Below are 16077 nucleotides of genomic sequence, written 5' to 3' on the forward strand. Positions count from 1 at the left end.
GGTAGCTGGGACAATCAGGTACACACCAGCATGTCTGCCATTCATAAATGTATTTTTTAAAAGGCTCAGGCATTTTAACTATTTATAAATTTGCTTCTATTGTAAATATTATATTTTAGGGATAGACCCTTTCTTCTCCCTCACATGTACAGCATAAACCAAATTACAAATGTAAGTCAAATAGTATGTGATTTTTACAGTTTGGAAATTTTGCTAAGCAAAATATAGCAATGTTCATCTTTGAAATATTTCATATAGGAGGCTTTCAGTGCTATTATAATATGCTTAGACATATTTTCAGTAATATTTGGAAACATTTCACCTTGCATAGTTATTTTTCTTTGGTGTAACTATCTCAGAAGTGATTAGAATGGTGTGCATAGCATTTCTTTAGGTCCTGATATATATCAAACTTCAGTGCTTGTTTGAAGGTAAACTCCCTGTAGATAGTATTTGCTAAATTCACTTTAAGATTCTGAATTATTTGTGAATTGTTGCTACTCTAGTGATAGATTTCATATACTAAGTATCTATAAACCCTTATAGCAACTTGTTGCAATGGAAGCGCTTCAGAAGAAGGGACTCAGCTAAAAAAATGCTTTGTTTTGTTCTTATGAGCACACAGTTATATGGCAGCAGGTCTTAAGAAGGAAATGTCTATGCACAGGCACTCAAGTCACTTTGGAATCTCTTACTACGTAGCCCAGGTTGGCTGGGAGCTTAAATTGCTCTCTTCCCACAGTCTCCAGAATGCTGAGATTACAAGTGTGCACCCATGTTCAACTCACTTTTGTGTTTCTACACTTTACCTAAATTTACTTTCTACCCCAGTAAATGGCTCTACAAACTGCTCTAAAAATTCTGGAATAGTTACACATACTTTAAATACTAACATTACACAATAGGAAACAGAGTTTCTAGAGGGCCATCTTATTCCCTGCATCTGTGAAGACACAAGGACCTGGTTCTGTAACTGTAGTTACAGCTGCTGCCCATCTATACAGTGTTGACAAGATCCTGAGACTTGCTGTTGACTGCCAAGTGTTGAGTTAACATGAACTTAGGGTCTAAGGATGACAAGACTGTTATCAGCAGGTAGGACGTCTATTTCTCAGCTATTAATTGTCCCATTGAAAACTTTTCACATTTTTGTTTGAGCTCTTTAAAGTTATCTTAATAACACACATGGGTTCTTCTGTTTCTGAGACTCCAATAGATGCTGTTAAGTGATCTCACTGATCAACAGGGACTTTTCCAATTTTTTTTCCGAAACTTTCTCTTCATACACTTTATTGTTTTGTATCTTATTCTTTACTTGTGCTTGGGATGATTTCAGATGATGGATGTAGCACAGTTTTAGGCTCCTCCCTTTTGGTGAGCCGTACAGGCTATGGTGGGCAGTATAGACTTTGGTGAGCAGTACAGGCTGAGGGCACTAGGGAGTTAGTTAGAAGGAAATCCCACAACTCGACATGACTAGATCCACAGAAATTTCAGTAGAAGGGAAAGTCTTTAGGCAAAAGGTGCACATGAGGACAATATGAGCCCAATTCCCACAGAACTTGTGCCTTCTTACTCCAGGTGTGTGGCCATATTTTCTTTGATGAAGATGATGAATACAGAAGTCAGGAGCAGTTGTAATGGAAGACTATAAGGACATTTGCTCCTCAATTCCTGAGTATCGATTTTAGGCAATCTCTTTTAATTTTCTCTGTGTTTGTTAGTTTCTTCCTGAAAATTTCTCATTTCAACATTTTGAAAACTTCAATGTATTTTTTAACAGATTATTCTATCAGCTGTAACCACAGTTTGATGTAAAGATAGTCTCAGAAAGTTTGTACCATACTTGCATACCAGACAACTTAAAGATCAACAAGAGATGGGGAAAAGAAAAGGAGTGAGGGAAGAAAGAAAGGAAAGGGTCCAAGAGACAAAAGCTGCATAGAAGCTGTATCAGCAGAGGGAGGGGCAGAGGCCAAAGTGGAGAAGACAGGTCCAGATACAACGTCAACACTGGAGTCCTCACTGAGCATGTCTCCGTCCAACTGGACACAACTGGGGTCTGTGACACTCACTCTTTCTTTGGCACTCATCAGAAGAATGGGGCTGAGGCCATTTCAGAAAGACCCCTGCACCAATAAACAGTTTGTTTCTTGCAAGGCAGGGGCTTTACTGGCAAGGATAAGCACACTTTTACAGTAAAAGGTGGAAAAAGATTTTTCAAGTGAATAGAGTGTTCAGAAACCAACACACACACACACAGACACACACACTCACACACCCACACACAGACACTCACACACAAACACATAATGGACTTCAAGTGGAAATTGTTCCCTAGAGTCTAAAGAAGGTCTCTTCATGCTGATGAAGGGAACAGAATCACAAGAATATGGTAATATTAAAAAGCATGAACTGAGCCTTGGAATGCCCCACTTAATGAAACAAAGAGTCAGTCCTGACACAGACAGACCTCCACACAGTAACCATGACTTCAACATCACACTCCTACCAACTGACCGGACACCCATACAAAAGATGGACAAGCACCAGTACCAAACAATACGACAGTAAATGGACATCCTGTAGATATCTATAAACTCCATAAAGATGATCACTCTTTTCAGAATCCCATAAAACATTCTCTGGAGAAGATCATATTTAGGACATGAAGCAATTCTTAACAAATACAAATAAGTTGAAATAATTTCCTATGTTCAGTCTGATAACAATACAATAAAACATAAATCAACAAGCCAAGAAACTATAGAAAATGCACAAACTCATGGGGACTGAATGATGGTGGTCATCAAAGAAACCAGGAATCAAAAATCCTTAGAGCTCAATGAAAAGAGCCTAGGGGATCTAGTGAGAGCAGTTCCATAACAATACAGGCCTGTATTAAGAATCTCAAGTAAATTAATGAGGAATGTTATGTCTTAGGAAAACAAGTATAAGACAACCCATAGTCAGCAGATAAGAAGACAGAATGAAGATTAAGTTGGTGAATTTGAAATGAAAAGAACACTACAAAGAACAAATGAGACAGAGTTGACACTTAAACAAGAAATGAATGAGATTCACAAACTATCCATGAACCAACCAGAGAGAAAACAATTAGAATAAAAAAGAGGCTTACAACAGACACCACCAAAATCCAGAGTACTGCTTGAGCATACATGAAAGACCAAAAATTTCAATAAATTAGAAAATTCAGAGGCAGATAAATTTATAGACACATATGGTCTGCTAAAATCAAGTGAGTATAAGTAACTTACATAGCTGTACAGTAAGCAATGAGATTTAAAGTCTCCCAACCAAAAAGTCCAGACCCACGTGGCTGTGAGTTCCATCAGTTCTTTGAAGAAGAACATTAACGTTCCTGAAACTATTTCATAAAACAAGAGCGGGAAGGGTGGTTAGCAGTTCTATTTTATGAACCCAGTATTATACTGATACAAAAACTGGAGAAGGACACAATAAAAGAAAATCCCAGGTCAATCCCTGATAAACATAAGGCAAAAACTCTTAACACAGTATTCGCAAGTTGAATTCAGCGACGAATAGAAAAGATCATTCACAATCACATGATCTGAAATTAAAGACGCAGAGACCAGCTTTGATAAAGCCCATCATTACTGCATAACGAAAGACCCGAAGAAACCTGAAATAGGAGAAACATAGCTCAACGTAATAAATTCTATAAAAACAAGTCTGTAGTCCACATTATTCTAACTGGGAAAACTCAAACATATCCACTAAAATCAGGAACAAAATAGGAGTCTCCTTTCCACTTCTAACTCAATTCAGTACTTCTTATTGAAGCCTTAGCTAGAGCAATAAGACACGAGAAAGAAGTAAAAGGTATACAAATGGGGAAAATAAGTCAAATTGTCCTTATTGGTGGATAATACGATCCTATATATAAAAAACTTACAGATGCCAGAAAGCCCTTAGACCTCACAAATACTTTCAGAAAAGCAGATGAATATATAAATCTACACAAAGTTCAGTAGGTCTCATATGTTCTAAAAATTACCCCATTAGGGAAGGATTCAGGGAAAGGGTTCCAATGACTTTAAAAGTGACCAGAAATAAATATAACTAAGTAAGTGATTTTTACAAATACATACTTAAAATCTAAAAACTATTTATTTAATTTCTGTTTCTGTACAGGTGTGAGTGGGGACCCATGAAGGACACATGTGGAAGAGGAGAGGACTGACTCCCATAAGTTGTCATGTGGCCTCTATGCATGCACTGTGCTGTACGTGCCCATGTACACCAATATACACAAGTAACACGAAAAGACTAAAACACACACGTACATCCACAATAACTTACGTCTTCTAAGTTAATATTATCAAGGTCACAGTTGCTGTGTACTGTTTCCACCAACCATCCTTCTGGGGTGATCATGTTGAGAGTTAGAAGGTGTGATTCTGGGATGTCCAGGAATTTTGCCACTGGTCCATGAGAAGGACCATTGTTAACCCCTGATATCAGCTCTGGCTCCAGAACAAAACGATAAAAGCTGTTAATGAAACATAAAAATATCATGATTAAAATTAAAAGGATTACCTATTCCTCATTTATTTTAAAACTACATATGACTTATTAAGTATGACTATAAGATCTTAAATCAAAAAGTTAAATACACACTGTATGCCACAGGAGTTAAGAGACCACTTTATATTACTATGTATTTATATTATATTATATACTTTTACTCTTTAATGAAAATAATTAGAATTTCCTTAAAATATATCTGAGTTAGAGTATATAATCCATCTGCACTCATTTCTATATGCCTTCACATTTACACACAGTCTACTTTCTAGGTATTTTAGTAGCTCCTGCCACTACAAAGAGAACTAAGGCCCAAAATAATAAAAAACAAGCTAAAATTCAAGTGGAAATTCTGATACTAATTTTAAAAGTTCAACTAGAACCAAACAAGCGAATGGAGTTCAGTGCTCCTGCGTAACAGACCATTAGATGTAACTGCAGATTTACTGTACTCAGTCTTCAGTACAAGCATGCTAAAAATTAGCCGTTTGTCATACTAGTGTGAGTCAGTATTGAGAACATAAAAATGATCTTCTGTTGTCTAATGTATTCTACAACATGATCAGCTCACACTCATATTGTGAGCTCTATAGTTTCAGTACAGAACTATTTTGATTTTTCTTAAGAAAGATGTACTTTAATAACTAAAGATGGTGTGAGTTCTGCTGTAGCTCTCCAGGTTCAGGGAATGAAATGGGGAGTGTGGAGAGAGAGAGAGAGAGAGAGAGAGAGAGAGAGAGAGAGAGAGAGAGAGAGAGAGAGAGAGAGAGAACCAGCAAGGCATAAACAAGCCTGTTTGATCTAGACTGCAGACTACAGAAGTTATTCAACTAGTTTGACTGTATTTTGAACAAAGTTGATAGGCCCAACCCTTACTCCAGGAGACTTTACACACATTGATGGCTCATTAGGAGATGTATAAAAGAAGCCACGTTTAAACCAAAGAAAAGAAGGTACAAGGAGAAACGAGAGAGCAGTCATGAAGTAAACACAAAACAAGCACCCAGTATGCCAAACACAGTATAAATGCTAAGAAAGATGTTTTCTAGGAATGTTGAAAATAGAACTTTCTCTAGGACTGAGTAAAAGTAACTCAGTGACAAAGGACATGAAAGGCAGCTGCAGCAAAGGAGGACCACAAAGAGCATCTCAGCATTGGATGAAGTTTACAGGAAGAAGAAGGAAGAAAAAGTATCAGTACTCTAGAATGGTGGTTCTCAATGTGGGTTGTGACCCCTTTGGGGATCAAAAGACCATTTCCAATAGTTCACCAAAGCATCAGAAAACACAGATATTTACATTATGTTTTGTATCAGTAGCAAAATTACAGTTATGAACTAGCAACAAAAATAATTTTATGGTTGAGGGTCCCCACAACACGAGGAAATAATAAGATGATGTTGAACCAGTGGATTAGCAAGTGGTGCCTACTGTCTATGCTCAACAGCAGCTAGCCCGTCAGTTATCCCGACTACAGAAGCCATGCTCTATCCCTCTAATATTCACATTACCACTCTTTATTTTTAAATATTTTTAATTTAATTACACACACACATGTACACACATGGGTTTAGTGCCTACAGAGATCAGAAGAGAACATTAGAACATCAGATTCCCTGGAGCCAGATTAATAGGCAGTTTTAAGTTGCTGGGAACTGAATTTGGATTCTCTGGAGAGTAGATGTATCTCAACCCTCAGTAATTTTTTTCTTCTTCTTTTAAATGCATTCCATCTTTACAGAGATATTCTGAAAGGATTGTCCATTCTTGTGAATAAAAATTTTGTACCCACCACGCGGTGGTGGTGCACGCCTTTAATCCCAGCACTTGGGAGGCAGAGGCAGGTGGATCTCTGTGAGTTCGAGACAAGCCTGGTCTACAAGAGCTAATTCTAGGACAGGCTCCAATGCTACAGAGAGACCCTGTCTTGAAAAACTAAAACAACAACAACAACAAAAATCTGTACCCATGGTACAGACCTTCCAATTAATAGCTAACATATTTAATGATTTTTAAATCAGATTTAGAAAGGCATATGATAGATTTAAAGTATAAAAAACAAAAAATGAACAACCTAAAGGCAAATGGGCTAAAAAAAAGTCAAAGAGTCAATGGATAAATCCTAAATTCCCATTTTAACTTTCCATATTTTCCATTTCATTGTCTCCCAAGCATGAAAAATTCCTTGTTTAAAGTGACAGTTCAAGGTAATAGTGTACAACATATAGGACACACCATACTTGGAAACAAAAAGATGCACTAAATTCCAGCTTTCCTGCCAGGTGTACAAGCATGCTGAGTAACTACGATGGAGACAAACATGCCGCCATGCCTCAGCTATTCTAGCCCAATCGGGCAAACTTTCTTTTTGTCCCAGAACACAAAAGGATATCTAATATTTCTTTTTTTGTAATATTTATTTATTTAATTATTTATTTACTTATTTATTATGTACACAATATTTTGTCTACATGCATGCCTAAAGAGGGCACCAGGCCTCATTACAGATGGTTGTGAGCCACCATGTGGTTGCTGGGAATTGAACTCAGGATCTTTGGAAGAGCAGGCAATGCTCTTAACTGCTGAGCCATCTCTCCAGCCCCCTCTAATATTTCTAAAAATATAAATGATTACAACAATGATTCTGATCCGAAAAAGAAAAAGGGCATGTTTCCGTTAAGTTAGGTTTTATTTAAGGTCACAGTGTAAGAATTATTTTACACAATGATATGTAGTTGGAGACTGCTCCTTCATTTCTCGGCTGCCCAGACCCAAATAATAACACAAAAGCTACATTAATCACAACACTGTTTGGTCAATAGGTTATGCATATATCCAGCTAAGTCTTACATCTTAAATGAACTCATTTCTATTAATCTGTGTATTGCTACATGGCTGTGGCTTACCAGTTAAGTTTCTGTCTGGTGTCTGTCTCCTTCAGCAGCTACACGGCATCTCTTTGACTCTGCCTACTTTCTATATCTCTGTTTGGATTTTCCACCTGGCTTCACTCTATTAAGCCATTGGCTGAAACAGCTTCTTTAATAGCCAATGGTAATAGCATACAGAGGGCATCCCACATTGATGATAAACACAAACATCCCTGAAGCACCAACAGATCCTCTAAAACTTTTGTCTTAACACTCCAGACAGTGCACACAGTGAGATATATTTGCTGAGTCAGGTTATTTTAGCTTCATATCAATTAAGAGACAGATGCTGACTCTCTAGAGAAGGTGCCAGCAGGGCTGGTCAACAATAGGTCCAGAGCGGTGCCATCCACTCACCTTCCTAAGGGGGCTTCAGAAAGTTTGCTCCTGCAGTTCATGAACAACTTCATCCTCGCGTTTACAATCTTGCCAAGCACCTATTAAAAATTCCCGTATTTGATTTTCAAATAACAGAATGGCTCACAGCTACTGAGCATACATTATGCACCACTCATGGTCACACCTGAAGATGACACACACAACACAGCCCACACCCTCCTGCATGTGATGAACAGAGACCTCGCTGCCTGGGGCACGGGAAGCTATAGGAGACGATGACATTCAGACAACTGACCGACTCGGTGCCTCACTGTGAGCAGCTAGTCTTTTGTTTAAATGACTTTCAGGGTTTCTTAGCTTCCTTAGCACTGAAGGAAATGTAATGTAATTATGACACCTTGGTTTGCCTCAAAACATTGCCTAGGGTGCCCTGATCTTTTTAGAATTTCACTCCTGGCCTTAAGAGCTATGGAAAGTTCTAGGCTATACACAAATGATCTACTCTTTCTTTCTCTCACTTGTCACTAAATCAACAACAAGTGGGAAAAAATAAAGTTTGTTCTCCATCACCTCTACACAGACAACAAGTCACAGGTTATTCAAAAGCTGTTAATCAGCACAGGACATGGATAAAGGTAGAAAGTGTGCACGTGACATGAAGGACTTAATGAGGAATTAGGACAAAGTGTACGTGTAAGAGCTCTGTGGTTTAATTTCTATCTGTCACCCCTCATATTTGCTGCCACGAGGGTCACTGCATGACTCCTCCTCATATGTTAGATCAGCACATATGAGTACATATGAGGGGAGTGACAGAGAAGCTGAAGACTATAGCCAGTGCACAAAATGTCATTTTATAAATGTATTATCCCATAAAGTAAAATAAAACGGGCTGAGAATCAAAGCATGTTATCATTACCAAAGAAGGAAAGTACAAGGTCTTTCTTTTCTACCTATAATTTTACATTTATTATTTATAAGTCTTATGCTGATGTAGGTTTTAAAGATAAAATAATACTTTTTCTGAATAATGATTCTTTACGGGAACAGGGAAGTTGTACACTAAAAATCATAGATAATTTGAGTACTATACTTTTAGAAGTTCACATGTGCTAAGACAGAATATTGAAACAGCCATGGAATTGGCTTTGTGTTGTTCATATTCTGAATGGAAACAGCATCAAAGTCTAAGATGATCATCTACATTAATAAGTACACCTATAAAACTATTTACAAAAAAATCCCGTCATATGGTCTACTGTCTGAGAAAGCTAACACATGGAATTCTAATGGAATGGACAGCAATATCACCTGCCGATTAGATTTCCTACCTACATCCTGGCCTGTTTTCAAGGGAAGCCAACTGTCAGAGCAGTTTCCAATTCTGAGAACATTTCTTTATTTTTTATTTAAACCATTTTTTGATATTGTAATATAATCATGTCATTTTCCCTTTTCATCCTCTAAGCTCTCCCATTTATGCCCTCTACACATCTTGCTCTCTTCCAAATTAATTTCCTATAACTTTTTGTTATACACACAAACTATAAACATACACAGATACGACCTGCTCAGTTCATATGTTACTGGTATGCATGCTTTCAGGGCTAATCATTTTGTATTAGGTAATAAACTGGTTCCCTATTTCTCCTGTTCTCAGCACTCCTTAGTTGCCTGTAGTTGAGAACATTTTCCACTCACCTACCTACCCATTCTTCCTCCCTCCCTCCCTCCCTTCCTTCCTTCCTTTCCTCATTCCCTTACCTTCCTTCTCGTATTTACCTCTCTCCCTTTCTCCCTCCCTTCTTCCCTCATCTCTCCATCCTCCTATTTCAGACAGGACATGGCTACGCAGTACAGCATGACCGTAAACATCTGCTTCTGCTTTTGGATTGTTGGGACTACAGCCATGCATCAAAACACCAGATTTCTCATACATTTTCATCTTTATGAAAGGCTGTTGGGCATAGTTTTCAGCCCCTCACTGCTATTATTTCTAGTCACTTGTGGACCTATGGGGTTATGGCCTTGTTCTCCCCTTTATGCTAATAGTAAAACATAGATGACCTATGGGAGATACATAGAATTTATACCTTCCACATATGATATAACTAGGGTTCTTTCCTTATGAAGTCATTTAGCTGTACCCCCTAAGGGCTCATTTGCATATAGTCCCATTGATAGGCAGGGCTTGAATTCACCAAGGCATACTTCAAGTGCCACAGTGAACTTGGTGGGGATGCAGCTCAGCCTACACACAGCAGCCCCAACCTAAGCTGCTGTGACACTTGTGCGCGGTTCTCCTATCCTATGCTGAAGTGTATATAGTGTGTGTGTGTGTGTAAAACGCCAGGTGATATAAAGATCTGAGAAGCATAAACACTTCACTACACTTAAAAACAGTCATGAATATTTAAGTTTCAAAGCGAAAAGATTTAGTCTGATTCATATTATCTTACAACCAATAGCTGTGCCATCTTCTGCGCTCCTCTCGTCAAAGGATCCACGATAGCCACGACATCATAGAACAGGTCGTTCTCGGGAGGACTCAGCTTTATTACACTGCAGTGACAAAGGGAAGGCAAACGTGGTGAATTAACGTTTATCAAACACATCCATAATGTGATCTTAGTTATGTACATTCTTACGAGTTGCTTGCTTTCCCTTGTAGCTGAAAAATTCTGGTTATATAATAAAATCCAAATTTGAAATTTGTGTGCAACTTTGTAAAAGTATAAAGAATTTGAGAAAAGGAACTATTTTATGAACACACATTAAGGAATGAGACTACTACAGTACAAATCCTGGTAGTTTTGTAGAGGGGAATATATTCTCTAAGATCTGAGAATTGACTTTTAATCACTTGGTATTGTACAAAATCAAGACATAAGACAGGGAAGTCAGGACCCAGCCATTGCTGGCTGAGGGGCTCGACCCTCATTTGTCACCTCTGCCCCCTCTGACATGGCCACCAGCATCCACCCTCCTCTCTCTGCCTCCATCCTGCTCACCCTTTCCCATTGATATAAATCATAAACGAAGAGATGGACTTAAATTAAAGGAAAATGGGAACAAACTGGCCAGTGGGAGATGTACTTTACTAACATATATCTTATATGTATAACATATATCTTATACATATAAGATATATGTTAGTAAAGTACAGTCCATGCTAACTCAGTTATGACATCAACACTAGTCATATGAAGACATTTTCTCAGACAAAGAACTGTTTATGCTGGCAGTAGAAAAAGCCTTGCCAAATGAAATGCCACACAAGTGCAGCTACAGCAGCAGGGCAGCGGGCGTCTTCACTGCAGAGAGACTCTTGGCAGGGAGACACCAATGCTCATCAGCTAAATGTTTATTGAAGACATGAGCAAGGAGAGAAACTTTGTTTACTTGAAGCTTTCATTTGATTGTGTTATAATAAGAGTAGTAGACCCAACAGGTCTTGGATAATTCTGCCAGAAATAAGGACTATAAGTTAGATAATTTAATAATAAGACTCTACAACTGTTGCGGCTTTTGTTTATCTTACAAACTGTCATATTATAGCACCCGGGGAAACTGGTTGTCACAAGGATTTAGTAGAGGTGATCTTGTGTCCTGCTGCTTTAACTTCCCCCAGGTAATTGATAATTCTTGAAGGTTGTACTGTGCTTTAGTTCCAAAGAGAGCATTTAGCTACATGCATCATGTCCTATATTAAAGGTGCCTTTCTGAACTGAGCGTGGTGCACAGTCGTCCGTTTAGTTCTGAGGAAGATGAGGAAGGAGGCTCATGATCTCATGTTGTAGGAAGCTCCTTGCTCGTCCAGGCTGCCCAGAACCGAAATAATCACACAGAAACGGTATTAATTAAATCACTGCTTGGCCCAATAGCTCTAGCTTCTTATTGGCTAAACCTTACATCTTAATTTAACTCATTTCTATTAATCTGTACATTGCCATGTAATTGTTGCTTACTGGCTAAAGTTCCAGCATCTGCCTCTGGCAGGGCTACATGGCTTTTCTCTCACTCTGCCTCCATTCTCCCAGCATTCAGTTTAGTTTTTCCTGCCTAACTAAGTTCTACCTTGCTATAGGTCCAAAGCAGTTTCTTTATTTATTAATGGTAATCACAGCATACAGTGGGAAATCCCACATCAATCTCAAGGCCAGCTTGAGTTACATAGCAAGTTTGAGGCCATTCTAGAGCAAGATTTTGTATTAAATAAATATCTCTCACTACAAATTAAAAAGTTAATGTAAAATACTATTTGTTTAAAGGTAGTTGCAGATAACCTGGAGTATAGGTATCTTAGAGATCTTACATAGTAGGAAAATGAGATATTGCTACAGCATTACCTGTGGTTCTCTTTTAGTAACGTGACATCATACCTAGAGGCACGTGCTGGCAATGGAGACACCAGCGCATCGACTTTCATCACAAGGTCGCTCATGCTATACAAGCAGAGAAACAATATGTGAGACTTCAAGGAAGAGAAAACTTCGTATTTCATGTTACATTTGACAACTCTAGAGAGGCCCTTTCTATATGAATGACTATAGCTCCTCTCTTACAGAAGTAAATTACAAAGGACACAGAGTATAATCACATCTCTCTGGGAAAGGTGAAGAACTCAATACAATAAACATGGATAGTGGAAATTTACAGATAAAGCCAAAGTATAAATAAAAAGTATGAGACCTATGCACACAGTCTCTATGAAAAAGGCTCCTCTGTGAAAGGGGGTATAACTGGATGAATGCAAAACAGAGAGAAAGAATGGAATAAAGAAACAAACTGCAGCCCTCAGAGTTAAGGGATGGAGAGTAAATGCATGGGTTGATCACCCTCTTCTAACTGTGAGAGAAAACATATGAAAACACTATACTCTCAAATGAGTTGCTATAATACCTTTAAATACTTACTCTTTTGAGTCAATTTCCATATTTTCAACAATGTCTTTAATTTTCTCGACCAAATTACTAAATGTTATCTTTTCAATTAAGTGAAAATCTTCTAGGTAGAAATCTTCATATAAAGGTCCTAAGAACTAGAAACAAAGAAAGCTTTATTGTTGGATATTTTCTGGGAGACATTCATGTTTACTCAAGCACACTATCACTACACAGTCACGAGCATCTCCTGGGAGAGCCATTATGTGCAGCCACTGTTTCCCTGTGTGTGCAAAGCCCTGTGCAGGACATGGGGCTGACATGATGGACTCATAGAGGAACGCATTCTATTTAACAACATTAGAAGCCATGCCAAGTGGATTGCGGTTTTCTTTAATAGAAAGATTGCAGAGGCTGGTTCTAAACACGTCTTACACGTCCCTGCAGCTGCTCTGGAATGAACCCTCCTGAACACTCATGTGGTATGTACTGGAATTTTGCAGACATGATGTCAGAGATCTGATAACGCTTCATTGTAAGTATACATCACAGAGTCTTAACACAGAAACAGGCACTGCATTACTAAAACCATGCTTGGAAACTTTTTTTTTAAACTTTGAGATCTGATAAAAATCTAACTTTAAAAGCACTTTCAATGTTTTAGTTGTTTAGTTATTGTTGCTTTTGTTGTTTTGTTTTTATCACTGGGCAGATAGGATTGGAAAAGAGTGGAATTTTAGATGTACTATTTATAATGGCTTCAAAAGTTTTATTATTAACTTAGAATAGGGCCCTCAAATCCTAAATTATTTTCTTAAAATGGTGTCTATATTTACTGATGAAAGTCACTGGAACACTGGCTTCCTTTCACCCATGTGAGCAAGCACAGCATCAAACAGTAGAGGGCCTGATTCTTCAATCTCTGTCCTACTTAAAGTTTAATGTATTTACCAAATAATGAAATTTAAATGGTATAAAATCAGATAATATTCAGGGTGGGAAAAAAAGAACTTGAAATTATAAAATTAAGCAATAATAGAATATAATACATCCGGTATTTAATCTTGATTGCAATATTTTAGAAATGTGATTTTTTAAGTTAAGGTATAATTCTATAATACAGAGCATTATCTGCTTTGACAACACATTAAACTCCACTAGAATGTTCACTAACACTGATTAGAAATCCCTATGTATGAGCTTATTCTTTTTTTTTTTTTTTTTGGTTTTTCGAGACAGGGTTTCTCTGTAGCTTTGGTGCCTGTCCTGGAGCTAGCTCTTGTAGACCAGGCTGGCCTCGAACTCACAAAGATCCGCCCGCCTCTGCCTCCCGAGTGCTGGGATTAAAGGCGTGCGCCACCACCGCCCGGCTGAGCTTATTCTTAATGTATTAGTTCATAAAAACGAAATCTATACGTAAGCCTACAATCTGCAGTTCTCAAATATTTCAAGAGAAAACATGAGTTACTATACTGAAAAGTTACCTTGTCGGGGCCTGTTTCAAGTATTTATATGTAACTGCATAGTCAATATCCCCAACAGTAGATTGCAGATCCTAGTGTTTGAATAATGAAGCCAAGTTTTACTAAATTTATATAACTCACTGACAACTGAATCTGAACTTATGGCCGTGTGGCACAGAGAGTGGGGTTTGCTTTCTCTACTGCTTGCTAGGCCGCAATTTTCCACAATTTTTGACTATGTGGTGCGATCAACAGCAACAGAAAACACTAACAGCATATTTAAACATATAAACACTTACTTCTTAAGTATTTCTGCAAGAAATTATGTGATCATTAGCTGGGCAAGGGGGCACACCCTTTTAACTCAGCCTTTGGGAAGCCAGGTTTCTGTTAAACATATTTTTCATTTATTTATTGTTTATTTAACAGCAGACAACTGTGAGTTCAAAGCCAGCTTGGTCTACATAGTTCTAGGTCACCCAGCGGTACACAGTAAAACCCTTTCTCAAAAATAAAATTTAAATGTGGAAAATATGTGATCATTATGTATTCATATTATTAATAATTTATAATAAATTATAACTCTAAATATTTTTCAACTTTACCATGGGACAGGCTCTATATTAAATGCACTATTTCAAGGTTGAAGCTGTCAGAATGCTAACAATCTGCCCCAGAGACTATGATTATCATTATATTGCAGGGTACTAAAGATGCCATTGTTGCATTGATGTCAGCTACGGCACTCATTCTGAAGCACAGTTCCAGTTCCTGTCAGCTAGCCCTAGGCAAGGACTCCGACTGGGTGTCCTCAGCTGAGCCACAGCCGCACTTACGGTGACCCTCCCACTCCTCCTGGACAAGCCTGTGGGTCACAACAACCTCTCCACCCAGCAGACAGCTTCACTCACAGGAGGTGTGGGGTTCCTGTCTGAATACTGTTGTTGACTGTGAGAGAAGGGGGAAAAGGGCAGACTTAGGGAAGTAAGTTTACTATAGCTACAGTGTTGGTCATTAGTACTACAACACTATGTTAATGATAGCAGACAATAGAAAGCATAGCGCGCTAAAGGCAGTCATTCACTCTTAAAAATCTGTATTTCTTTCCATGGCAACTGCTGAAAGGAAGTGATGCCATCCCTGAACCTCCATATTGCTTGCTAACCGACTTATAAATACTTATTTTAATAAGCTACCGCTTATTAAATGCTTGCTATCAGTTTGTCAAACAGCAAATTTCAGAGCTGCTGGTTGTGATGATGCACACCAGTAGGATTTGCTGAAGGAGGCAGAGGCAGGAGGATCACCAGTTTGAGGCCAGTCTGAGACAGAGCTGGTTATTAGTCTTTTAAAAAAAAGACTTATTTTATTTGTATGTATATGTACATGTGTGTGGGTACCTGCAGAGGGCAGAAGGGAGCACTGGACCCCCTGACCTGGTGACTAGGAGTCACCCAGATAGGTGCTGGGAGCCAGAACACACTTTTGGAGAACAGAAAGCCCTACCGGCTGAGCTGTCTCTCCAACGCCAAAAGGTACCAGTCAAACAGAGGTGACCAGAGCTCAAAAAAACATGGAAAACTGCAAGAACACATTAAAACTTTTAAGATAATTTGATGTTTTGCCATCTATCTGTCAAACATACTAGTTTATTTAATAAACTTTATGAACAGATTCTAATTTTTTACCTAAGTAGCTGGTAAAAAGTAGAATCACACTATCATTCTCAAAACACTGATAAGTATGCATCATCTACTTACTGTGTGTTTGTTAATAGACCTGCAGCATCTCAAGAGAGAAAAATCACGCTATATACTGCCAGATGGCTCAGGGTAAAGGCAATGGCTGGAAACCCAACAAACTGAGCTCAGTGCTGAGGTACATGAAGGAAGG

The 16077-nt window shown here is 38.3% G+C and overlaps 1 protein-coding gene across 2 annotated transcripts in view; it reads right to left on the minus strand.

Annotated features, from left to right (window-relative positions):
• Positions 1-16077, minus strand: part of Uggt2 (UDP-glucose glycoprotein glucosyltransferase 2) — a 111140-nt gene that overhangs the window by 32918 nt on the left and 62145 nt on the right. For both annotated transcript variants that reach the window (XM_048421942.3, XM_087912309.1), the window contains 5 exons: positions 12755-12879; positions 12188-12283; positions 10298-10400; positions 7857-7936; positions 4345-4534 (listed from right to left, as the gene is read on the minus strand). In XM_048421942.3, coding sequence (XP_048277899.3) covers positions 4345-4534; positions 7857-7936; positions 10298-10400; positions 12188-12283; positions 12755-12879 — 594 coding nt within the window. The remainder of the gene's footprint in view (positions 1-4344; positions 4535-7856; positions 7937-10297; positions 10401-12187; positions 12284-12754; positions 12880-16077) is intronic.

Source organism: Myodes glareolus, chromosome 12, assembly GCF_982192425.1.
Source record: "Myodes glareolus chromosome 12, mMyoGla1.1, whole genome shotgun sequence".
In the NCBI taxonomy this organism is placed as follows: Eukaryota; Metazoa; Chordata; class Mammalia; order Rodentia; family Cricetidae; genus Myodes; species Myodes glareolus.